The following is a 26,937-nucleotide window of genomic DNA, read 5'->3' on the forward strand; positions in this document are numbered from 1 at the left end:
AATTTCCTAATCTATGTATTGCAATAGCAAGTTAATTTTATATATAGTCCATATATGAAGGGCTTATTTCAGTAGTGGTACAAGTCCATTTTTGTTCATTCTGAGATACAGAGTCCTAAAGTTAAATGAGCATTGAAAAATCTGCAGTTGAGATACCAGAAATATTCAAGCATATGGCTTCTTGCTAGAATGAACCTTTCTTTCTGTTTGTTTGGATCATTAATTTCAGAAGCATTATAGGCAGAAAAGTGGAGGTAATGGACTTGTACCACTATTGAAATAAGCCCTTCATATGTAACATTGTCGTCTCAACTAAATTTAGAAAAAATTGCATAGATAATAATACCAGGCAATAATATGTAACTCTTGTAAGTAAAACTCTGACTTATCCAGAAGACTGGGTGGAAAAAAAAGAAAATTTGCAATCAGTTGATTTTGGATCAAAAATAAATAAATAAATTGTAATAACACTTAATGGCAACAGGAAATGTAATGGGCAGTCAAATGAAAACCAAACACCTATCACAACAGAGCCATGGAATGGTTCCTTTCAAAAGTAATCAACACACATGTTAAGATATTTATCCCTCTGGGGGATGAGATGATAAATGCAGAATGCAGCCAGCTGCTAATGGATCCACAATGTCACCCATTTTTGTTTTCTTTCGTCTGACTGAAACTGATGTCCACACACATCTTTCTTCTGGTCACAAAATATGAGGAAATCCAAAGGTGAAAGATTCAATTTGTATGGAGGATTTTGCATTGTTTCCCAACCAATCACTAAAGTGTAGCCTCCATACAGTTGGCAGTGTGGGGTGGGCATTGTCTTCTAAAAGAATGATTCCGTCTGACAGCATTCCTTGGCATTTTGACTTTATGGCAGGTCACTATACCTGCAAAGTTTCTTAATAGCAGTATGCATTAATTGTGCTCCCACACTCAAGGAACTGTACAAGCAGAGGGCACCTGCAGTTGAAGAAGGAGGTCACCGTAACCTTTACTAGAATGTGCGTGAAGAGCTTTGAATTTCTTTGGCAGAAGATGTGGGATGTTTCCATTGAAGACTTGGGTAAAGCATGTCAACTGCGAAACAAAAAGGCAGTTGATGGAATGGGGTCACACAAACTCCCCTAAGAAACCAAGGAAGTGTTTGCAAATACTGTCAGCAAGAGAGATCATAGCTACTGTGTTTTGGGACTGAATTTTGAGAGTGATTCTCGATGAGTTTGTTGAACATGGCGCAACGATTACCTCAGAGAGGTATTGTCAGACACTGATTAAGTGAAAGTGGGTGATACAAAACAAGCATTGGGGGAAACTTAGCACAAAAGTTTTGTTTTTTCACAACACACATGGCCAATTGTACATGAGAACTCCTATGGGGTTTTGGATGGGAGATGTTTGATTATCCACCAAACAGTCCAGATATGGTGCTGAGTGACTACCACCTCTTCCCAGCAATGAAGGTATGGTTCGTAATATAACACTTTGATACTGACACTGAACAGCATGCTGGTGCAAACCGGTGGTTGCAATTTGCAAGTGGCAGATTTCTACCAAGAAGGTATTCAGAAACTTGTGCCATGGTATTATAAGTATGTCAGTTTGAATAGCAATTATGTAGGAAGTTGTTTAAGAGTATGTCTTTAAAATGTATATAATAAAATTTGGTTTTTGCATACTATTAATTTTTTATTTAAAAATGTCTGTTACTTTCTGGATAGCCCTTCTACGACCATTGAAACATACCATTGCTGACAGGTAGCTATCTCAGTGGGTTACTTCTCTAAGAGATGACGTGCCACTTCTACTACTAGTAATGCTAATACTAATTATAATACAAATATGGTGACCCCTGGCAGCAACAACTAATATAAACACCAAAGGTAGAATGTTGGGCGATGCAGGAATCAAATACTCTTGCAGCTGTAAACATTTAGGCTTTCTGTGATCTTCTAAAATAACTTCACTTAACACCACAGCAGAGGCTCTTTCCCATCCCTATCCATTTGAGTCAGTGCACCATCCTTAATTCACTCATTGTCAGTGAGATGTTAAATATTGATCTGTTAGCTACCTGAATAACTACTAAATATCTACAGCAGTACATTCTACTTTATTTCAGTATTACCCAACTGTGTATGATATCTGAGTGAGATGAGTAGCTTACATTCTTCAACATCTACTAATTGAGATATGTGGCAGGGATGAGGTGAGAAATAGATGTCCAACTCTTTCACACGTAAAACTTGTCTGAGCTGTTTTGTCTCGTTCCAGTCACACTGTCTGTGATGGAATGTTGAAAGATAATCTGCTTCTTTCCTTCCTTCTATATTTTGTACCTCATCATGCTTCTAAATGTTATTGGCTAATTTATATGTTAAAAGGAGATTCGTTGCCTGTAAAATGTAACCTCTGTGGGTACAGCTTTCTCCTGGCTCACCATCTTCTGCTGCTGAGTGAGGTGGCAAAAAGGGTATGCCAGTGGGCTTGTATTTAAGATCTGTAGATTTGAAATTCAGTGGAGTGATCCCAGTCTTTATTTGGAGTCACTTTGGTCAGAATTATTGCTCAACTGTGGCTATCAGTTTATAACTGAGATTTTGTCCAATTTAAAATGTCCTGAATGTTGACAAGGCATCTTTTTAGTCAGTCACTCACTGTTCCTGTAATGAGTGTGCCCTTCTGTAATGGAGTGTATTTTGCGGTCAAGCTTTGTGGTAATCCTCACTATTTCATGTTTTTCATACTTCTTTTCCATATAAATATCACATGATATACATATAGAGTTATGTTCATTTTAATATAAAAGCATTGTTACATAGCAGTTAATATTATTGTTAGCATTATTATTATAGTTACTAAGATGTACTTTTTTCATTAAATGAATATTTACTCGTGAATAAATGACAGTAGCAAAATAACGTATGTGTATGAAGAGTGTCACAGTACTCAGAAATTGCAGATACACAACCAAAATTTGACTTTGTGGAGGCTGGCTGGAGTGGCCGAGTGGTTCTAGGCACTTCAGTCTGGAACCGCCTGACCGCTAGAGTCACAGGTTTGAGTCCTGCCTCAGGCATGGATGTGTGTGATGTCCTTAGGATAGTTAGGTTTAAGTAGCTCTAAGTTCTAGGGGACTGATGATCTCAGACGTTAAGTCCCATAGTGCTCAGAGCCATTTGAACCATTTGACTTTGTGGATCGTGTTCTACGCAAAAGTGGTGGATCAGAATCTGCAAAAAGAAGGGAATCAAATTGTACACTAAACTGAATGTGACACATTATTAAGTTTAATTATACCATGGAAGCTGATGAATGAAATTAAGAGATAGCAGATTGCTGGTGAACTCTGTTGGTGAGCAGCTGTGACAGTGGAAAGGACGTCACTGATGAGTTCATGGTCATTCCATGATTAAATCCCAATCTTTCTCCCACTCTCACCACTACGGACGGTGTTGTCAGCAGCATCAGCCGGTCTCCGTCCCGCGAGGAGGAGTCGCGTGCCAGGCAGAACCGGCCATGGCTGCAGCAGACATCTGTCACGCAACAGGCTGCTCCGTCGCAGAGGTCGCCCCCTGCCGCTGAGGGAGACAGCAGCTCCAGTGGTGACCAGAGGCAGCAGCAGGAGAAAGGACAGCAGCAGGAGAAGGGACAGCAGCGCGAACAGCAGCAGGGACAGCAGCGCGCGGACGGTGTCGCGGACGAGCGCCGCACTCTCAGTGCCAGCAAGGCCGCCGAACTGGAACTCTTCAAGCGTGAGGTGAGATCCCGTGTCGATGTGGAATGTGTGTCCGGGTTCGTGTCTAGTCGAGGCACCCACCTGTGCATTCATTTCAATGTCTTTAATGGTATTAGAAGTTGAAGGAATCCAGAGTGTGCCCACACGGTAACAGCATTTGCAGAATGGGGAAAAAGCACTACAAGTATACAGAGAAGGGTAGCATGAATGGTCACAGGTTTGTTTGATCCATGGTAGAGTTTCACAGAGATTCTGAAGGAACTGAACTGGAAGAATCTTGAAGACAGACATAAACTATCACAAGAGAGTCTATTAATAAAGTTTCAAGAACCAGCTTCAAATGATGATTCTAGGAATATACTATAATCTATGTATCACTCACATAGGGATTGTGAGTATAAGATTAGAATAATTACTACATGCACAGAAGCATTCAGACATTCATTCTTGCTGCACTCTATACGTGAAAGGAACGGAAAGAAACCATAATAATTGGTACAGTGGAATGTACCCTCTGCCGTGCACTTCAGGGTGGTTTGTAGAGTATAGATGAAGATGCAAATGTAGATACTGAAACAAATCTCTTTGACTGCGTGGTCTTTGCTTTCCATGTTTTGGGAAGAGGTAGTACGGACCAAAACAAGAAAAGAATTTCCAGTAAGCATGGCTTTAAAACATTCAACTCAAGAGCTAGTAGCACTTGTCCATTAGAATAAATGTGTTTGACGGCAGTGAAGATGAACAAATGCACATAGCTTTTAAGATATGTGCCTTAGAACATTCTCTTGCTGGCCTTTTTTTTCTATTTTTGGTCTATCCTACCGGATCACAAAATGTGGAAAGCAAAGAGCTTGCTGTAGAAGAGATTTGTTTCACAGTATTGAAAATGAAGAAGTGCTCATAACTCTTAAGGTAAATATTTTAGAGCCCATGTTTACTAGACTTTCTTGCTTTGAATGATTGTTCTTGTCATCTCTCTTAATACTCATCATTCCTCCTGCGACACCATGCACAATTTTATAATAATCACTGTGGTACCTTTAAGTACCACAAACTTGGTCCCAGTTAACTCTATTACATCATAGTGTTTCTACAAAGTTTCTGACCTTACAAATTATTCAGTTTTTTCTATTTGTAATTCATAATATTACCACATCAATGTATACTTCTTGCACTAGTGACATTTTGGATTTCTTTTACACATTTTGTTTCTGATATTGAGCTGTAACATTTGCTCACATTTATACATTACTTACTTAATAAAATGTATTTAGTTTTGCGAGAAACATAAATTTTTGGATAAAACACAGAATTTCATGACATTGAACTATTTCCTACATATTATCAAATCACCATCACTGCAGTTATAAATATGAAATTATGCCCACAGATTTGAAATAGACTAATAAACTCTCATTTATCTATATTTGTCAGCTGCCTAACAACCAATATTCTCAAATGGAATATTGTTTCTCTATTACAGAAAAATCAGTATTTTGAATCAGTCATGTGGGTGGTATCGATCAGTTTATAGTATGTTGGTATTGGCAGTTCATTAACTTCCTATTTCATTAGTTACATCTTAAAGTGTACAAATATATTAATACTGGGTCCTCCTGGTTCTTGTTATATATTAATGATCTACTATCATCCAGCTGATACACTTCCCACCCCACCTCAAACATCTAGAACACCTTTGCCTCTCCTTCACCTCCTGTAAACTTGAATCCCAGTACCCCATAGTCTCCTCCATACTTAAGAGTCTGGCCTATTACTGTGTGCCTAGCAACATGCCCACATTCCCCCCATCTCAAAACGCTCCATGTCCTTTACCTGTGTAATTTCTACTGCCTTCCCCAACCACATTGTCATGTCTACTGTGTTATCTCCGCTTTCTTCCTGCCATGACCTACTCTACCCTACCCATCACATCCCAAATGGTAGCTCCAACCCACATAGACATCCCACATCTTTTCCATATACATACACCCCAGTCACCATCCACAGCTACCAGCAGCATCCCACATACCATCCTCATAACCAATACAGTGCTGAGGGTTGAGAATATGACAGTGTGAAAGCTACAAGACACACAAAGAGAGACATACACTCCTGGAAATTGAAATAAGAACACCGTGAATTCATTGTCCCAGGAAGGGGAAACTTTATTGACACATTCCTGGGGTCAGATACATCACATGATCACACTGACAGAACCACAGGCACATAGACACAGGCAACAGAGCATGCATAATGTCGGCACTAGTACAGTGTATATCCACCTTTCGCAGCAATGCAGGCTGCTATTCTCCCATGGAGACGATCGTAGAGATGCTGGATGTAGTCCTGTGGAACGGCTTGCCATGCCATTTCCACCTGGCGCCTCAGTTGGACCAGCGTTCGTGCTGGACATGCAGACCGCGTGAGACGACGCTTCATCCAGTCACAAACATGCTCAATGGGGGACAGATCCGGAGATCTTGCTGGCCAGGGTAGTTGACGTACACCTTCTAGAGCACGTTGGGTGGCACGGGATACATGCGGACGTGCATTGTCCTGTTGGAACAGCAAGTTCCCTTGCCGGTCTAGGAATGGTAGAACGATGGGTTCGATGACGGTTTGGATGTACCGTGCACTATTCAGTGTCCCCTCGACGATCACCAGTGGTGTACGGCCAGTGTAGGAGATCGCTCCCCACACCATGATGCCGGGTGTTGGCCCTGTGTGCCTCGGTCGTATGCAGTCCTGATTGTGGCGCTCACCTGCACGGTGCCAAACACGCATACGACCATCATTGGCACCAAGGCAGAAGCGACTCTCATCGCTGAAGACGACACGTCTCCATTCGTCCCTCCATTCACGCCTGTCGCGACACCACTGGAGACGGGCTGCACGATGTTGGGGCGTGAGCGGAAGATGGCCTAACGGTGTGCGGGACCGTAGCCCAGCTTCATGGAGACGGTTGCGAATGGTCCTCGCCGATACCCCAGGAGCAACAGTGTCCCTAATTTGCTGGGAAGTGGCGGTGCGGTCCCCTACGGCACTGCGTAGGATCCTACGGTCTTGGCGTGCATCCGTGCGTCGCTGCGGTCCGGTCCCAGGTCGACGGGCACGTGCACCTTCCGCCGACCACTGGCGACAACATCGATGTACTGTGGAGACCTCACGCCCCACGTGTTGAGCAATTCGGCGGTACGTCTACCTGGCCTCCCGCATGCCCACTATACGCCCTCGCTCAAAGTCCGTCAACTGCACATACGGTTCACGTCCACGCTGTCGCGGCATGCTACCAGTGTTAAAGACTGCGATGGAGCTCCGTATGCCACGGCAAACTGGCTGACACTGACTGCGGCGGTGCACAAATGCTGCGCAGCTAGCGCCATTCGACGGCCAACACCGCGGTTCCTGGTGTGTCCGCTGTGCCGTGCGTGTGATCATTGCTTGTACAGCCCTCTCGCAGTGTCCGGAGCAAGTATGGTGGGTCTGACACACCGGTGTCAATGTGTTCTTTTTTCCATTTCCAGGAGTGTAGATCAGTGGACAGAGTAACTCTCCAAGTTTTTAACTTACATTACATATGCACAACATGGACACCATTTGTTTCATGGCAAATGCTGGTATCTGCATGCAGTTAATTGTAGCTGCCTGGGAAGGCATAATGACAGCCCCTCACTTTGGAAATTGTTCATTGAGTTGCCTGTCTGCAGGTGTAAACTACTTTGATGTGACAACATGGAATCAATGATAAGTTTACAGGGGTCCATGAAGCAAGCCATCAATCTTTTGAAAGCTAGAATACCTGGTTCAGTACAACACATGAAGGTAAAAACAGTCTCTGTTCAAGAAATTGAAAGAGTTATTAAATCCCTGAAAAGTAAAAACTCTGCTGGAATTGACAACATTTCTAACAAATTATTAAAATACTGCTCCAGCCATGTAAGTAAAGTCCTTTGCCACATTTTTGATGCGTCACTTAAGCAAGGAATAATTCCTGAGAGCCTTAAGTATGCAGTTGTAAAACTGCTGTATTAGAAGGGGGATAAGACGGATACTGCTCACTATAGGCCAATATCACTACTGACAAGCTTTTCAAAGGTTTTAGAGAAACTAATGCATGCCAGCATAGTTAAGCATCTCAGTGAACACAATACCTTCAGCAAAAGTCAGTTTGGATTTCAGAAAGGTTTGTCAACAGAAGACGCAATATTTGTATTTACTGGCAAACTCTTGGAGTCCATCAACAAAAAACTGAAAGTGATTGGCATATTTTGTGACCTAACAAAAGCATTTGAATGTGTAAATCACCAAATTCTTTTACAAAAAGCTGCACATGTCGGTATAAGTGGTGCAGCAGGGAAATGGCTTGACTCATATCTGTCAAACAGGAAACAAAAAGTTGTAGTAGATAGTCAAGATGGTGTCCCAGTATCTTCAGAATGAGGTACCATCACATGTGGAGTGCCGTAGGGCTCAGTTCTGGGCCCCCTACTTTTTATTATATTTATAAATGATGTCCCTCTCTGTATGGAATATTCTAGATTCACCATTTTTGCTGATGACACTACACTATTTATTGATAATTCAGTAGATAAACTTGAGGTTACAGCAAATAAGGTTTTAAATGAAATGGTGAACTGGTTGAACATTAATGGTCTTTCTTTAAATTACTGTAAAACAAACTACATTCAGTTCCACACAACATCCAAAGATGAGGAAATAGTAGTAAAAATAGGTGAGCAGACAATAACCAGGGTAGATTCCTCAAAATATGTAGGCTTGCATATTGATAGCAAACTGAATAGGTCAAACCACATCCTGGATCTATGCAAAAGACTAAGTTCAGCAACATACACATTGCGCAGTGTTTCTTCTGATAGAAATATGGAAACCATGAAGTCAGCATATTATGGTTACTTTCATGCAATTATGGCATTTGGAATTATATTTTGGGGAAATCAGCCACAGGCTAAAAAAGTACTGTGTGTACAAAAAAGAGCCATAAGGATGATGTGTGGAGTCCATCCTAGAGCCACATGCAGGAATCTTTTTAAGAAGCTTGAAATACTTACATCCACTGTGCAATATATATTCTCTTTGATGTGCTTCGTAAGGAAAGAAAAATCCATCTTTAAGCTGAATAGTGCATATCACAGTCACAATACTAGAATGAAACATGATATCCACTATGAACAGCCAAATCTAAGTATGGTGCAGAAAGGAGTCCATTTCAGTGGCTCTAAGATTTTTAATGTCCTCCCTTCAAGAATTAAGTGTTTGGTAGATGGTGATCTCTTGTTTAAAAAAACCTTAAGGCAGTTCCTATTGCAAGGACCATTTTATACAATAGAAGAGTTCATGAACTACAGTGTTTAACATTTCTTGTATTGTAAATCACAAATGTATGTCCAAATTTGTATTTGTAATACCGAATACTTTTGTTGTAAACATATATTTTGCAATATTTATTTCGGTGTAACACTTATTATTTTGTAACCTTTATCTCTAAAATGTATTTTTTGTAGTGGGACCTAAGTTACTGTTTACTGTTTTTGTTTTGTAATCTCTATCTATCTCTAAAATGTATTTTTTGCAGTGGGACCTAAGTTACTGTTTACTGTTCTTGTTTTGTTTTATGTATTACCATAAATTCTGGCCAAAAGCTTGTAAAATTGACACATTCCATATCCTGTGATAGTGTCACAACATGGATCACTGGAACAAGAGACAAATAAATAATAAAAAAATAAGAAATTAATAAAAATATCTACAAGCTCCAACATGTCTGCCCACTAGTGCTAGTAGAGTATTTTTGCTGGAAAGAACAGATAAGCAGTTGTTGGTATCCCAGTTAGACTCTGAATTGATATCAGCTACAAGGCATATTCCAGAACTAAGGTCCGGTGACCAATTTGTAACTGATGGTAGGTCTGAATGAAGTTTCACTCATGCAGCCCCGTCTGCCGACTCGTTAGGAAACTACTGCTGTGTTATTTTGATTCAGTTGTTTGCCAGTCAGTAAGAGCAGATCACAATGGTTGAGACAATCATAGATCCTACGAGCAGTGAAGTGTGCTGTGTGCTTAGATATTTGCTGGTAAAAGGATCTTCAGCTGCTGAAATCTTTCATGTGTAGTGCCTAATGTATGGACCTGAAATAATGAGTTCAAACAAGTTTGAAAATGGTGTCGAGAATCTCAAAATGGCCGAACAAACATTCACAGTGAATAGTGGAGTGGCACGCCCAGTATTCAGACCGATGACATCATTGATCAGCCAAAAAATTTGAAGTGATTGGCAGTTGACAATTGGTAGTCTGAGTAATGAATTCAAAAATGTTGCTCAAACCCCAATTTACAGGATAGTCACTGAACAGCATGGATATCACAAACTGTGTGCGAGGTGGGTTCCAAAAATGCTTACAGATCAGCACAGGGAGCAAAGAATGCATGCCGTGTGAAAGTTTTTGGAGTGCTATAGACAGGATGGAGATGATTTGTTTTCTCACATTGTTACAGGCAATGAGATGTGGATGTAGTACACCAGCACACAAATCCAAAAAATGGTCAACAGACTGATGCAATTCGAGTTCACCCAACTCAAAAAAGTTTAAGCAATTTCTGTTTGCAAACTGAAAAATGATGGCTACTATTTTTTGGGATGAAAAAGGTGTCCTTTTGTTTGATTTCATGGAGTATGGATTAGCAATTACTGCTGACATATACTGTCAAACACTAACCAAACTGAGATGTGCAGTCCAAAATCAATGCCACAGGAAACTGTCATCTGGCTTAATTCTTCACAAAACCACACACCCTCACATCACTGGCTGCCAAAACTGAGGGGAAGATTCCAGCTTTACAGTGAGAACTTCTTGAGCACCCTCTGTACAGCTTTGATCTTGAACTACATGATTTTTTCGCCGTCTTCCATTTGAAAAAGTCTCTGGGTGGACAATTTCAAAATGATGAACTTAAGACTGTTGTTACCAATTGGTTTAATTCCCAGGTTGCAGACTACTATGCAGAGAGGTTAAAAAAGCTGGTGCAGCATTACAGAAAGTGTATGGATGTGGAAGAGTAAAGCAGATATATAGCAAAATATTACTTTCAATCCTTTCCTCATGGGCTTATTCTTTTTATCACCAAATGGACCTTAGTTTTCGAATACTTCTGGTGGTTCCAGTGTGATGGACTTAGAGAAATTATGGCCGAAGTTTAAAAGTATTGTAAATCGTGTTCTGGAGAAGTATGAGGTGCTGAGTAAGTGGATTAAAGAGGGCAAAGACTCGATGGTTTAACAACAATATTCAGAAAATACTGAGGAATCAAAGACAGGGTTGCACTCTCAGTTCAAAAGAGAATTCGCAAAGACACCCTGGAGGAGCTTATGAATAGCCGTGAACACATCACATCACCCTCATTGTGACATAAGCATCACCACCTATTTTAACTTCTGAAATTATTGCATATTAACACTTTGACAGGTACTGACCCCTTAACTCATGATTCTTCGCTGTTCCCCAGGTGCTGCTGACAAGTTCAAGCGCAGCCTCCAGATTTTGCCTCAGTGCTATTGACTCATTATTTCAGGCCTCCCCGCTGCACCTGAGCACTAATGATGAGTCTAGATGTGCCACCACACAGGAATCTGACTGCCCTTGATGAACTTACATATATGGCAAACTTTTTGCCCCATGTTTTAGTAACACTTCACAGTTCTAACCACTAACTTTTATCAGGAAAATTTATGTCTTGTGAGCCCATTTTGCTGCATTCAACTCTGCTTTTCATTTTCCTGTTCCATAAAGAAAATGAGGAGATGTCACAACTGCACTGAGGAAGAGATTATGGAGATACAAAGGCTGAAAGTGAGGATGAATTACTCAGTGTTGATATAAGTGATAATTTCTCCACAGTCTGAAAGCAGCAATTTGAAGCTGTCTTAAGTCAGCAGGTGTAATATCACACTCTTATGTTTCAACACAATATGTGATTGATAGTTCTTTCACATCTGAAGAATGTGAAAGTGATAGTAACTTCCATTCAAAAACTATTGAAGCAAAAGCTGTCGTTACATCTCTGTGGATTTCTAACAACAGCAAATTCACAGAAAAGCTTCAAAGTCAAAAATTAAATTTTACACCCACTATTATTTACATTTGGTATGCTGACAAATCTTTGATCGACAGAAGGAGATATCACAAGAAGCACTCCACAGCTATTCAGCAGATGGCTAGGGAAGCTGTTTGGCTAAACCCGGGTCAGGTAGAACCCCAAATGCAGCCTACTTAGCACAGGTGGATGTGTTAGGTGATAATGATGCTGTGTTTGGCTGATCATGTTGCAAGCACATCTGCAGCAGACAATGGGTTAAGTCTTAAAGGTGTTTAATCAAAAGGAATCTTAAAGGTGTTTAATTAAAAGGCTGAAGAGCATCAATTTGCCCCTCCACTCTCCCCTCTCCAACCCCCCCCCTCCCCCCCCCCCCCACCTCAACCTTCCCCACCAGTAAGGTGAATGTAAACAATGCTTAAACAAAAATAAGGATGATTCAGACTATTATGCAAACAAAATGTGGTGTGGCACCACATTAGGTAGGCATTCGTATTAGTTTATTTCAGCACCTGTAATTTATATACTTATGAATATTCTGTAGGCTGATGTTTCTTGTGAAACAGGTGAACGTGAAGAGGGAAGCAAGGCACCGCGCCATGGCGGCTGTCTCTGCCGAGCTGGAGCGCCTGCGGCGTGAACTGCAGCGTGAACGACGCGCGAGACAGCGCTTGGAGGTGCGCCTCGGCCAGCACGGCGAAGAGATAGATGCAGACGCAGAGGAACGGAGCCAGGGAGATGAGGACCATGAGGATGAGGAGCTGCCGGAAGGTGACAGTGAAGGGGAGGCCGAGCGGCGCTGCCAGGTGAGTGGGGGCGGTGTGGGCACAGAAAGCGAGCCTACTCGGCTGGAAATGATACAGCTATCAAAATGGTCTGAGCTCCAATCAAATTAATTTTTTTGATACACATAATGTTTCATCCCCATCTGTGGATGGCCTTTTCAGTGGAAGTCATAGCTTTGTTCCACAATATGAGGTGTGATCAAAAAGTAGTTGGAATGTTTTAATTTTGCAAGTTTTATACATCTGATTTACAAACTTTTTTATCTTGTTGGTACACTTGTTCCTGGTGTCTGTTTTGAATATTTGGTTTATTGTTGACAGTTGAAAAGGCTATACATGTTTTCCAGTGCTCAGCGAATTTTTACTTTAAAAAAAGATAGATCAAAGAGTTTATATGAAATTTTGCTTTAAAAATGGATTAACGTGTAGCAACACATTCAAAATATTGGTTTTGGGTTTTTGCAAATCTACCATGAATAAGACAAGAATTCATAAGTGGTAAAAACATTTCAAAGAGGGTCAAGAAGATGTTGAAGACAATGATCACCCTGGATGCCCTAGCATATAAATTACTGACAACAGTGTGGAAGAAGTGAAGAAAATGATTCTGCCAAGCAATTTTTGGGATGTTTTGGGCATGAAATGTGTAGCAGCAAATTTTTTTTCCAATTTTGTTGAATTTCGGCCAAAAATGACATCACAGAGACAACGATTGAGAATTGCTGAATGAAGTCAACAGCAGCCAAGAACTTCTAAAGAACAGGTGATAAAACATGGGTGTGCAGGTATGACATTGAAACTGAAGCCCACACATCCCAATAAAAACTGCCTGAAGAGCCAAGGCTGCAAAAAATTCGACAAGTTTGATCAAATGTGAAGGTTCTTCTCACTGTTTTCTTCGATTGCAATGAGATAGTGCATTATGAGTTCCTGCCTTATGGTCATACAGTCAGTAAAGAATACTACCTGGAAGTTACACACTGTTTGCATGAAACATTACAAAGAAAACAACCAGAATTGTGGCAAAAACAACTGCATCACATTAATGCTCCCACTCACACCTCAATTCTCGTTTGTGATTTTTTGGCAAAAAAGAGAGCAGTTATGTTGCCTCAGTCACTGTTCACCATGTATGACCCCCTGTGGCTTCTTTCTATTTCTGAGACTGAAGAGAACCAGGAAAGGGCATTGTTCTGCTACAATTGAAGAGGTAAAAATGGACTCTCTGAAGCAGACGAACACCATAGCAAAAAGTGAGTTCCAGAAGTGCTTCCAAGATTGTAAAAGGTACTGGCACAGGAGTGTTATATCTGAGGGGGTTACTTTGAAGGGGACAAAGTTAATTTTTATTACACTCCATGTTCAGGGAACACCATACCTGTGAGGGGAATTCCAAAACAGATGCCTCCTACTGTTTTGTTTTGGCTTTGAATGTTTGAGCAAGAATATGTTGAGATAGTTCTAATTTCTGAATCTACTTACTAATGTCCTGTTGGTTTTGCTGTCCTTTAGCAAATACTGGCAGTAAGGGAGCATTTCAAACTGGCATCTGACATCAAGGCCCATGTGTTCCGTTGTTGCAGAATTCCTTATTGCTGAACGTATTGCACTAACTGAAACCTGGCCTGAAAATGATCTACATGACAAGTCCTGCCCCAGTCAACACTGATCAGCTGCCATTCCCTGTAAAGATTAGTGCTTAGATGAACTTGTGTGTGATGATTGGTGGATTATGACTGAACTGCACAGTTGAATGCCAGGTGCAGTGCCTTTGACGAGATGTTATGCGACCTTGAATATTGTCAAGTGTGTGTGAAATAGCTCCAGTGGATGCTTACACAAGACCAGAAAAAAATGTAGAAGAGGAATATGTCTTGATCTGCTGGACCAATATGAGGCTGAACAATACAGTTTTCTGAACTCCATCATCACCAGGAATGAGACACGATGTCACTATTACAATTCAGAACCCAACAGAAAGTTGACAGAGTGGCAACATGTAAATTCTGCAACAAACAAGGAGTTTGAGACATATTCATCTGCAGGCAAAGTGATGTGCACAGTATCCTGAAATGGAAAGGGCATAGTTCTTCAATATTTTGTGTACCGTGGAGCCTAAAGTAACTGTCAGTTCAGAACATTACAAGGTTACACTGACTAGGCGGAAAATGCAAATTTCAAAAGACAGGCCAGTGAAGAAGACAAACTTCTGCTCACAGCCTGACCATACCAAGCCCCACAACACTTTTGCAAGTGTGGAACTCATTGCCAAATTTGGTTGAATTGTCTTATCACATCAAACGTACATTCTTGATTTGACACCATCAGACTTCCTGTGAACGGTGGAGTAGCTGACTCAATATTAGCTTCAAGGCTATAAAAGAGTGACTAGCCTCAGCTGGTTCATGTCCTGATGAGCACAGCATGGAAGCTCTTGTTCATTGTCGTGAAAAGTGGATAACAAAAGGTGGAAACAATGTTGGAAAAGACAGTATGTAGCTGAAATTGTGCTGTATTTAACTGCATTATTGTGCTTTCTGTATCTGCTGTAGTTACCATGAGAGCAAATGGGAGACATTAGCTTTGGGGTGGCTCTCATAATACCGAAAACTGACACAACTGAAAGTATACAATAATAAGTGCAAAAATATTCTGGTAAACATGGCCCAAAAACAAGACATTTGTGAGGTATTTGCAAATGTGTGGTTACAGGTCATCCTATTCCGTAGAAATGTATAAGGGGACATCAAATGAAAACAGGAATGGTAAGAAGAACATAAATAAGCTGTGTATTATTTCAAAAATAATCACCATAACATTGATACATTTATCTCACTGTGAGATGAGACAGATAATACATTCATGGAAAAATGTTTGCAGTTGACTAAAGAAGCACAATCATACCAAGGATTGCACCACTTCACCCAAAACCATCGACAGCCACAAATGTCTTTTTTCAGAGCCCCAAGAATATGGAAACCACACGGGGAAAGATTAGGAATGTATGAAGGATATGTAAGTGCTTCCAAGTGAAAATTCTGCAGCATAGTCGAAACAAACAGGCATACCAGCTGTGGGAAAGTGATGGTGACGTTTCTCTTTGGCTCCAAAACACCCTGCTCATTGACTTTCTGGAACATGGTGCCACAATTAACACACAGCGGTACATGGGCGCTTTGCAAAAGTTGGAGTGTGCTATCAAGTCCAAATACCCAGGAATGTTGATGGATGGCATCATTCCATTGGAAGATAATGCTCATCCATAGGTTGTCAAGATTATTTCAAGTACGCTGCAGAAGCTTCGCTGGGAAGCCCTTACACATCCTCCGTACAGTCCTGATATCTCTCCATGCGATTTTCATATTTTTGGAGCCCTGAAGGAAGATATTCCTGACTGTCAATTTGCTTTGGACAAAGAGGTGCTCACCTGGATACACTCATGGTTCCGTAGGCAACCACAAACATTTTTCTATGATGACATTGATCGTATTATCTCACAGTGAGATAAATGTGTTAACAGTTATGACAATTACTTTTGAAATAATAAACAGTTTACTTGCATTTTTCCATCTGTCTTGTTTTCATTTGACTGCCCCCTATATTACCCATTATCTGTTACCAGTTGCTCATTACCATTTCCCTTTACTTATTACACATTCCTATTACATGTCACCCATTACTAGTTTCCAGTTGCCTCTTTCTCTTTTACTGTTATTGGATATACACTACCTGTAACCTGATCCCTGTTACCCACTTCCTGTTACCTGGTACACATTTTCTTTTTGCCACTACTCAATATGCATTAAACATTACCCATTATCAACTGTCTGTTACTCGTGGGCCATTCTGCATTACCAAATACCTGTTACACATTCTCTTTTACCCGCTTTCCTTTGGCCTCTTACCCATAGCTCATTATCCACTTGTTGCTATCCATAGGTCATTACCCATTTCCCAATTCCCATTACCACTTATCCATAATCTGTTACGCATTACTCATTACATTTGGCATATGTGAAATTCTGTTTGCTATAAGCCATTTGCTGGTAGCCATTTGCTATTTGCTCTTAACACATTAGCTGTTAACTGTTAGCCATTAGACATGTGATATTAGCTATTACATGTTACCATTATGTGTTAAACATTGGCCATGTGCTGTTAGCCATTACATGTTGCTTGTTGTTATGATACATCCAGTTGTCATCACCCTTTCAGTCACTTGTGATATGTCCCACACTGGTGGAGGTGCAATGAGAACACAGCCCAGATAAACAAAGCAGAACAATTTTATTAAAGAATACATAAACAAAAAAGCTCCTTTCTGGAGTGAGTTTTTACAAGAACCGTTCATAAAGTTTTGTTTATCAGTTGATTGATGTAAGTCCGTAACTGGGCAGATATCCATAAATAACAAAGTCCGAGCTCACTTTGGAGTTGAAGAGCTACGAGGATGAGTAAAATGAAAACCTTAAATTTGTAATAACAAATCGAAATTTCACGCCGTTATCCTGTAAGTTGGTAAGCGTGCTACAAACAGCGTGCAGAATGGCCTGTAGGTGGCAGCATAGTGCAGATGCACACATACCGTCACAGTATCAGTATAAAGATGGCTGCCCCACTTGTGACTTGCACCAGGGAAGAACAGCGTTCTGTTATTTGGTTTTTGCATAGTGAAGGTGTGAAACCTATTGAAATTCATCGACAAATGAAGGTTCAGTATGGTGATGCATGTTTGTCACAGCACCAAGTCTACAAATGGAGGAAGTTCGCAAATGGTGTGACTTCAGTGGAAGATACTCCTCGTCCAGGTCAGGCACAATGAGTTGTGACTCCACAGAACATTGCAGTAGTTGAAGCCATAGTGAAGGAAAACTGCTGAGTGACACTGAATGTCATTGCAGTATGTTTACAGATTAGTCATGGGTCAGCACATCGCATTGTACATGATGTGGTCCAGTTTCACAAAGTGTCTGCAGGATGGGTGCCACGGCAGCTGACTCCTGAAATGAGAGAATGACATTTTGATGCTTGTGAAGGACTTTTTTGGTGCTTTGAACGAGAAGGTTATGGCTTCCTTGCAAGAATCGTTACTGGGGACAAAACCTGGGTTCACTTCCATCAACCGGAAATGAAGAGAGCGAGCAAGGGTGGCGCCATTCCTCATCACCAAAACCAAAGAAGTTTCGAACAGAACCATCAGCAGGGAAGGTTATGCTGACTCTCTTTTGGGATGAAAAAGGTGCCATTTTGGAGCATTACATGCCTAGAGGGACCACTGTCACCAGTGAATCATACACAGATCTCTTAAAAAATCATCTGTGGCCTGTGGATTGCTGTCAGCAGGTGTCTTTTTGCAACATGACAGTGCAAGGCCCCACACTGTCCATACAACAGTTGCAACAATCACAGACCTGCATTTTGAGTGTCTTCCTCATCCACCATACTCACCAGACATTGCCTCAAGTGATTTCCATATGTTTGAGCCCACTCAAAGACGCAATGAGAGGAAAGAAGTTCCATTCTGATGAAGAGGTGCACCAGGTGGTGGAGGTGTGGTTGTGTGGACTACCAAAAGAATTTTTTTCTAAAGAAATTTATGCACTTTGTAAGTGCTGGAGGACTTGCATTGAGTGTGGGGGAGATTATGTTGAATAGTGATACAGCTTTGTACCACTTCTGCACAATAAATAATATTTTAAAAAATATTTAAGGTTTTCATTTGAATCACCCTCATACAACACAGAGTAAGGATGATGGGCAGTATTTAAGTCCACTGCAGTCTCCAGCATAGAGGCCACTTCCTGGCAATGCCTGAGTTACCCAATGGTTGCATCACAGGCAGTATCATGGGAGCGGAGATTGAGAGAAGTCTGGACCACTACAGTGGTTGGTTCCTCATCCAGAAGACTCAAAGGAATGAACTGGCCTGGCTCAGCTTGGCACTAGTGGAAATGCCCTACTTGTGGCTGGGTTTATTGATGGCACATGACCCCACAGAAGCAAGCAGCTCCATGAGGCCACTGATCTCTGGTGGCACTAATGTTGATGTCTGTTGGCCCGGCAGGAATTTGAGGTCTTCTGGCTGTCATCCGCAGGTGTGACCCCAGTGGCTCCAATGTGCAGGCCACTTACATGACTGGTAAGGTGGAGATTGTTGGTAACAAAGGTGAATGGCTCATACACAGCAATTCGCTGTGTATCTAATCTGTCAGAGATTATTATGAAAAGAATAGATTGCTGATCACCATATAGAGATGCTGAGTCATAGACAGGCACAACAAAAAGACTGCTTAACATGTGGGCTTTCAGCCAAAAGGCCTTCTTGTAAAGTAGACGAAACACACACACACACACACACACACACACACACACACACACACACACACAAACATATAACCACAACTCACACATACATGACCAGTGTCTCAGATTTTCCATTGTTTAATCTGTCAGAAAGATTAGTAAACATATTACACTACTGGCCATTAAAACTGCAACACCAAGAAGAAATGCCGGTGGTAAATGGGTATTCATTGGACAAATATATTATACTAGAACTGACATGTGATTACATTTTCATGCAATTTGAGTGCACAGATCCTGAGAAATCAGTTCCCAGAACAATCATCTCTGGCTGTAATAATGGCCTTGATATGCCTGGGCATTCAGTCAAACAGAGCTTGGATAGTGTGTACAGGTACAACTGCCCATGCAGCTTCAACACGATACGACAGTTCATCAAGATTAGTGACTGGCCTATTGTGACAAGCCAGTAGCTCGGCCACCATTGACCAGATGTTTTCAATTGGTGAGAGATCTGGAGAATGTACTGGCCAGGGCAGCAGTTGAACATTTTCTGTATCCAGAAAGGCCTGTACAGGACCTGCAACATGCGGTCGTGCATTATCCTGCTGAGATGTAGGATTTCACAGGGATTGAATGAAGGTTACAGCCATGGATCGTAACACATCTGAAATGTAATGTCCACTGTTCAAAGTGCCGTCAATGCGAACAATAGGTGACCGAGACGTGTAACTGATGGCACCCCATACCATCACGCCAGTAGAGCAATGACGAATACACACTTCCAACGTGCATTCACCGCGACGTCACCAAACATGGATGCGACCATCATGATGCTGTAAACAAAACCTGGATTCATCCGAAAAAATGACAGTTTGCCATTCGTGCAACCAGGTTCGTCGTTGAGTACACCATCGCAGGCGCTCCTGTCTGTGATGCAGTGTCAAGGGTAACCGCAGCCACAATCTCCGAGCTGATAGTCCACGCTGCTGCAAACGTCGTCGAACTGTTCATGCAGATGGTTGTTGTCTTGCAAAGGTCCCCATCTGTTGATTCAGTATTCAAGACCTAGCTGCATGATGCGTTACAGCCATGCAGATAAGATGCTTGTCATCTCGACTGCTAGTAATACATGGCCATTGGGATCCAGCACGGCATTCTGTATTACCTTCCTGAACCCACCGATTCCATATTCTGCTAATAGTCATTGGATATCGACCAACATGAGCAGCAATGTCACGATACGATACACCGCAATTGCGATATGCTACAATCCAACCTTTATCAAAGTCGGAAACGTGATGGTACACATTTATCCTCCTTACTTGAGGCATCACAACAACGTTTCACCAGGCAACACTGGTCAACTTCTGTTTACGTATGAGAAATCGGTTGGAAACTTTCCTCATGTCATCATGTTGTAGGTCTCACAACCGGTGCCAACCTTGTGTGAATGCTCTGAAAAGCTAATAATTTGCATATCACAGCATCTTCTTCCTGTTGGTTAAATTTTGCGTCTGTAGCACGTCATCTTCGTGGTGTAGCAATTTTAATGGCCAGTAGTGTATATTACTACCACATTCTGTCTGATGTTGGCTAGGCACTGTGGCTGAGAGGTTCTAGGTGCTTCAGTCTGGAACCGCATGACCGCTATGGTCGCAGGTTTGAATCCTGCCTCGGGCATGGATGTGTGTGATGTCTGTCCTTAGGTTAGTTAGTTTTAAGTAGTTCTAAGTTCTAGGGGACTGATGACCTCAGATGTTAAGTCCCATAGTGCTCAGAGCCATTTGATCCGTTTGTCTGATGTCGTATCTGGTATTTAGGTGTCACTGGAGGAAGACATGCATCTGAAGCTGGAGCAAATGAAGAATGAGCTGGAGACAGAACGTGAGCTGAGGAGGGCTCTGGAGGACTCAGTGGAGCAGCTGAGGTGCCAGCTGGAGGCAGAGGAGCGTCGGAGACTGGAGGCAGAGGAACTCCGTGCAGATCTGGACAGGGAGAGGCAGAGGAGGGCAGAGGTATGGGCAATGCATTAGCTGCTTGGAGCAGGCAGCACTTGTACGAGTGCGGCCTTCTGCCCCTGGAGCATGTTTCATTAGCAATGTCCTGTGCATCAACTGTGTCTTGGGGGTCTCTGTGGTTATTATGTGAGTGATGCTCCAATGCTAAATTTGTGATCCCTTGATGCCTCACAACATGTCCTGCCCACCGGTCCCTTCTTCTTGTCAAGTTGTGCCACAAACTCCTCTTCTCCCCAATTCTGTTCAATACCTCCTCATTAGTTATGTGATCTACCCATCTAATCTTCAGAATTCTTCTGTAGCACCACATTTCAAAAGCTTCTATCCTCTTCTTGTCCAAACTATTTATTGTCCATGTTTCACTTCCATACATGGCTACACTCCATACAAATACTTTCAGAAAAGACTTCCTGACACTGCAGTCCATACTCGATGTTAACAAATTTCTCTTCCTCAGAAACACTTTCCTTGCCATTGCCAGTCTACATTTTATATCCTCTCTACTTCAACCATCATTAGTTATTTTGCTCCCCAAATAGCAAAACTCATTAACTACTTAAGTGACTCATTTCCTAATCTAATTCCCTCAGCATCGCCCGACTTAATTTGACTACATTCCATTATCCTCATTTTGCTTTTGTTGATGTTCATCTTATATCCTCCCTTCAAGACACTGTCCATTCCGTTCAACTGCTCTTCCAAGTCCTTTGCTGTTTCTGACAGAATTACAATGTCATCGGCGAACCTCAAAATTTTTATTTCTTCTCCATGGATTTTAACACCTACTCCGAATTTTTCTTTTGTTTCGTTTACTGCTTGCTCAATATACAGATTGAATAACATTGGGGAGAGGCTACAACCCTGTCTCACTCCCTTCCCAACCACTGCTTCCCTTTCATGCCCCTCGACTCTTATAACTGCCATCTGGTTTCTATACATATTGTAAACAGCCTTTCGCTCCCTGTATTTTACCCCTGCCACCCTTAGAATTTGAAAGAGAGTATTCCAGTCAACATTGTCAAAAGCTTTCTCTAAGTCTACAAATGCTAGAAACATAAGTTTGCCTTTCCTTAATCTATTTTTAAGATAAGTCATAGGGTCAGTATTGCCTCACGTGTTCCAAGATTTCTACGGAATCCAAACTGATCTTCCCCGAGGTCGGCTTCTACCAGTTTTTCCATTCGTCTGTAAAGAATTTGCGTTAGTATTTTGCAGCTGTGACTTATTAAAGTGATAGTTCAGTAATTTTCACATCTGTCAACATCTGCTTTCTTTGGGATTGGAATTATTGTATTCTTCTTGAAGTCTGAGGGTATTTCGCCTGTCTCATACATCTTGCTCACCAGATGGTAGAGTTTTGTCAGGACTGGCTCTCCCAAGGCCATCAGTAATTCCAGTGGAATGTTGTCTACTCCTGGCGCCTTGTTTCGGCTCAGGTCTTTCAGTGCTCTGTCAAACTCTTCACGCAGTATCGTATCTCTCATTTCATCTTCATCTACATCCTCTTCCATTTTCCATAATATTGTCCTCAAGTACATCGCCCTTGTATAGACCCTCTATATACTCCTTCCACCTTTCTACTTTCCCTTCTTTGCTTAGAACTGGGTTTCCATCTGAGCTCTTGATATTCATACAAGTGGCTCTATGTTCCTCAAAGGTCTCTTTAATTTTCCTGTAGGCAGTATCTATCTTACCCCTAGTGAGATAAGCCTCTACATCCTTACATTTGTCCTCTAGCCATCCCTGCTTAGCCATTTTGCACTTCCTGACAATATAATTTTTGAAACGTTTGTACTCCTTTTTATTTTTTATCTACCACAGTTTTTATTTTTTGTTTTTTTAAGCAATAATATTGTTCATTTCAAAGTAGTTCCCTTTGACAGCTATGTACCAGTGGAGTTTTTGTTTCTGGTCTTGGCAGCAGCATTGAGAGGCTTCAATTGGTAGGGCCTTTAACGTGTTGGTTACATTCTTTTGAATGTTCTCCAGAGTCCCAAAACGACATCCTTTTAAGACTTTTTCAATTTTGGGAAAAGAAAAAAGTCATAAAAACTCAGATCAGGTGAATAGGGGGGCTATGGAACAACAGGAATGCCTTTTGAGGTCAAAAATTTCATGATAGAAATGGCCATTTGGCACGTGGTGTTGACATGATGCAGCATCTACTTGTTTGTAATGGTGGGTCTCACTTGATTCACCCTTTTATGAGCCTTTCAAGGACATCTTTATAAAACACTTGGTTTACAGTTTGTCTTGGAGAAGAAAATCCCTTATGCACAATAGCTCTACTGTCAAAAAAACAAATCAGCATTGTTTTGATTTCCTTATTCAAGCATTTTTCAGTCCAGGAGACGCCTCAGTGTGCCACTTCTCGTTTCACCACTTTGCCTCAGGATTGTACTCAGAAATCCAGGATTTGTCACCTGTGATCATACAGCTGAACCATTTGTGGTCATAGGCAATCCTCTCAAGAAGATCAATGCACAGGTTTCTTGTATCATCCTTGTGCTCAGGTGTAAGGTTTTTCAGCACCATTTTGGGACAAATCTCTTGCATATGCAAAGTTCAGTCGAAATTTGATGTAGGTGAAAGTGTTTAACAGGTCACCCATCATCCTTATTATTAAATGTTGATCTGATCAAGCATGCATACATTTGATGCTTTCATCAGTTTTTGAAGTTGGAGGTCTTGCTGAGTGAGGTTCATGTTCAATGTGTTCTCAGGGTTAATCTTCAATGTGTTCTTGGCCTTCGCTCTTCAAAGGTCACATTCACGGATTGTCCAGGTTTAACACAAAACTTGATGGCATAACATTGTTCTGAGTTCTGCTCTTCCATTTTCATAATACACTATGCAAACACAGCTTCAGTGATTTGCTTTCTAAAAAATCGCATTAGGGCTGTATGGAGCTGACACTTGGACTGAGAATCTGGAAGAGATGAACACACCGATCTACACAAATAGAACAGTACAGCATTGCCAAATTGCTCACAGTGTTGCGCGTCATTACTTTTCTCACACACCTCGTATATTCCATTCTTGTCTTGTTCCTCAGAGATTTTCATGTTATTCCACATTTCTGACTGAAACCATTAGCATTTTTCATTGACTCAGTATCTCAATTGGGATTTAAATTGCACCCAAAATGCAAAGATAAATTAAAAAGTATCTGCACAACATGTTTTAATTTATTAAAAAAAATTCTGACCTAGTCCCTCTACTTTTCAATGCACTTGGTCTGTCATAGCACAAACTTTTCAATACTCTCAGAAAAATGTTTTTCAGTTGAGCAGAGAGTCATGAGTGCCTCAGTTCCTTCACCTCTTTTCTCATCTTTAAGTGACCCAAGCAGATCAATATTTGACAGGTGAAATCTGGACTGTACACACAATGCTCCAACACTTTGAAATACATATTCTGAAGAGTTTGAACGGTGTATGTGGTCATATGTGGCCATGCATTCTTATGCAAACAAATTGGCCAAGTGTGAACAGGACTTGTGCACTGAAGGTCCTGTACAAATTTAATTATATATGTAGTTCGCCCATCCTGGAAATCGAGAGTCTCAACAATTTTTGCCTGTTTTTGATACAGATACTGGCAAGATATCGGTCCCAGATATGCCAAAACCATGGAGCAGTTCCTCAGACTAGCCTGAACATACAGAAAGCAGTGCAAAAACATGACTACAAGTTACATTTTATGTTTGCATGTAGTAAAGCTTTTGTCCATTATGCTTTTGATGGGTGATGAATTCAGTGTATGTCCTAATGGCAAAAATATATTTTTTATACGATATTATTACAATTTAACAGTTTTCAGATTTTTTTACCTTACTTGTACAGTGAAACATTGCTTCTTGCTAAATTTAATGATTCTGCATCAACAGGAAAGTACCCTATATGTTTTGATGAATGAGCTTGTGAATATCAAAATATGTGACCTAAGTGGCCATATCTTTTGACTGCATTGACTAAGAAGCTTAAATTTGTTATAGTGCCAAGGAACCATAGACCTTAGTATGTGACATAAATTTGAACTTGATATGCCAATCTGTTCAAGAGAAAGAGGGTGTCATGGGTGACAGACAGAAAAAGGGATGAAAAATGAAACAAAAATTTTCGTGTATATAATTACAAAATAACAATTTTCAGACTTTTTCCTTTGCTTTCCTTTGCTTGTATTGTAAAACCTAGAGTCTTGCCAAATTTCATGATTCTAGATCAACGGGAGGTACCCCGTAGGTTTTGATGAGTGAGTTTTCGATGAACAAAATGTGTGACATAAATTGTCATATCTTTTGACTGTATTGACTTAGAAACTTAAAACACTGCCAAGAGACCATAGTATGTAATGTTAATTTGAATGTGATATGCAAACATGTTGAAGAGAAAATGAGTCTTAACAGACAAACAGACAAATGGATAAAAAATGACAAACAAAATATTTTGTCATGTTATATAATTAGAAATCAACAATTTTAAGGATTTTTTCCTTCACTTGAACTGTAACACCTTGCTTCTTGCCAACTTTCATGATTCTGTGTCAATGGGGAGTACCCTATAGTTTATTATGAGTAAGTTTTGAGTGTATCAAAATATGTAATGTACATGGCAGTATCTTTAGATTGAATTGACATACAAACTTACAATTTGTACACTACCATGGGACCATAGACCTTAATATGTAACATGTCCTCCCATTCTGGAGAAAAAGGGTTCTTAACAGTCTGACAGACAGACAGAATGAGATTTTCACTCTGCAGTGGAGTGTGCGCTGATTTGAAACTTCCTGGCAGATTAAAACTGTGTGCCAGACCAAGACTCGAACTTGGGACCTTTGCCCTTCACAGGTAAGTGCTTTAGCACTTGAAATATCCAAACACGACTCACGCCCCATCCTCACAGCTTTACTTCAACCAGTACCTCATCTCCTACCTTCCAAACTTCACAGACCTGTGGACCTTGCAGAGCACTTGCCCGCAAAAGGCAAAGGTCCTGAGTTCGAGTCTCGGTCTGGCACACAGTTTTAATCTGCCAGGAAGTTTCAGATAGTCAGACAGGTGGAGGGACAAGAAAGCAATCCTCTAAGGGTTCTGTTTTTACTGTTTGAGGCATGGAACCCTAAAAAGGATGCCATTTAACAACAGACCTCAGCATTTGTTTCAAATTGCAGGCTTCAGCTCATTGCGAAGCATATCACTGTAGTATTGAGTATTTACCATTGACCCCGAGAGTTGGCTCTTGAATTTTTTTTTACCAAGGTTGTTTCTGTTTTGTGCTCTGGTGTTTACTTTCTGGTTCCAAGAGATGAACCTGTGTATCACCTCCAGTGATGATCTGTTTCAAAAACATTTCATTTTCATTAGCAAGGTGCAGTACTTGCTGACAGATTATCATATGACTGCACATGTGGTCTCAATCCAATTGTTTTGAGACCTATCTTGCACAAACTTATGAAACATGAGCCTGTTGTGCACAATTTCATGTGCAGAACTGTGACTAATGTGCATCAATAATTAGTCATTGGTTATTCAAAATTGGGTCACAGGCATGCTCAATGTTGGTATCAACAATAGATGTGACAGGATGTTCTGTTATTTCCTTGTTCTACACTCTTGTTTGGTCATTTTTAAATTGTTAAATCTACTGGTAACTGATGTCGATATTGCAATGCATGTGTTGTTAAGAAGAACCAGCCATTATGAAATATATGAAATGTATTCACAGTTGTGAGTATGAACAGCGGTCAGTTGTATAAGGGAATGACGGCAATGAAAATCAGTGCTGGGCCAGGACTCAAACCCAGATTTCCTGCTTTATGCAAACAGTCACCTTAACTGCTCTGCCTATCCATGCATGACATGTGACCAGATCCAAGCTTTCATATGTTGATGTTCCTGTGTTACAACCTGTACTCGTATACACGTTATTTAATTTCTGTACAGGGGAAGATATATTAATTGAAATTTA

General features: G+C 41.0%; 1 protein-coding gene across 2 annotated transcripts in view; it reads left to right on the top strand.

The window, feature by feature from the left end:
• The window catches only part of LOC126428239 (plectin), a 213,286-nt gene that overhangs the window by 62,995 nt on the left and 123,354 nt on the right, over nt 1–26,937 (top strand). The window contains exons 4-6 of one of the 2 annotated variants that reach the window (XM_050090154.1): nt 3,469–3,766; nt 12,423–12,662; nt 20,768–20,962. In XM_050090154.1, coding sequence (XP_049946111.1) covers nt 3,469–3,766; nt 12,423–12,662; nt 20,768–20,962 — 733 coding nt within the window. The remainder of the gene's footprint in view (nt 1–3,468; nt 3,767–12,422; nt 12,663–20,767; nt 20,963–26,937) is intronic. The other variant, XM_050090155.1, reaches the window with a different exon arrangement.

The sequence above is a fragment of the Schistocerca serialis genome, chromosome 12, assembly GCF_023864345.2.
Source record: "Schistocerca serialis cubense isolate TAMUIC-IGC-003099 chromosome 12, iqSchSeri2.2, whole genome shotgun sequence".
NCBI lineage: Eukaryota > Metazoa > Arthropoda > Insecta > Orthoptera > Acrididae > Schistocerca > Schistocerca serialis.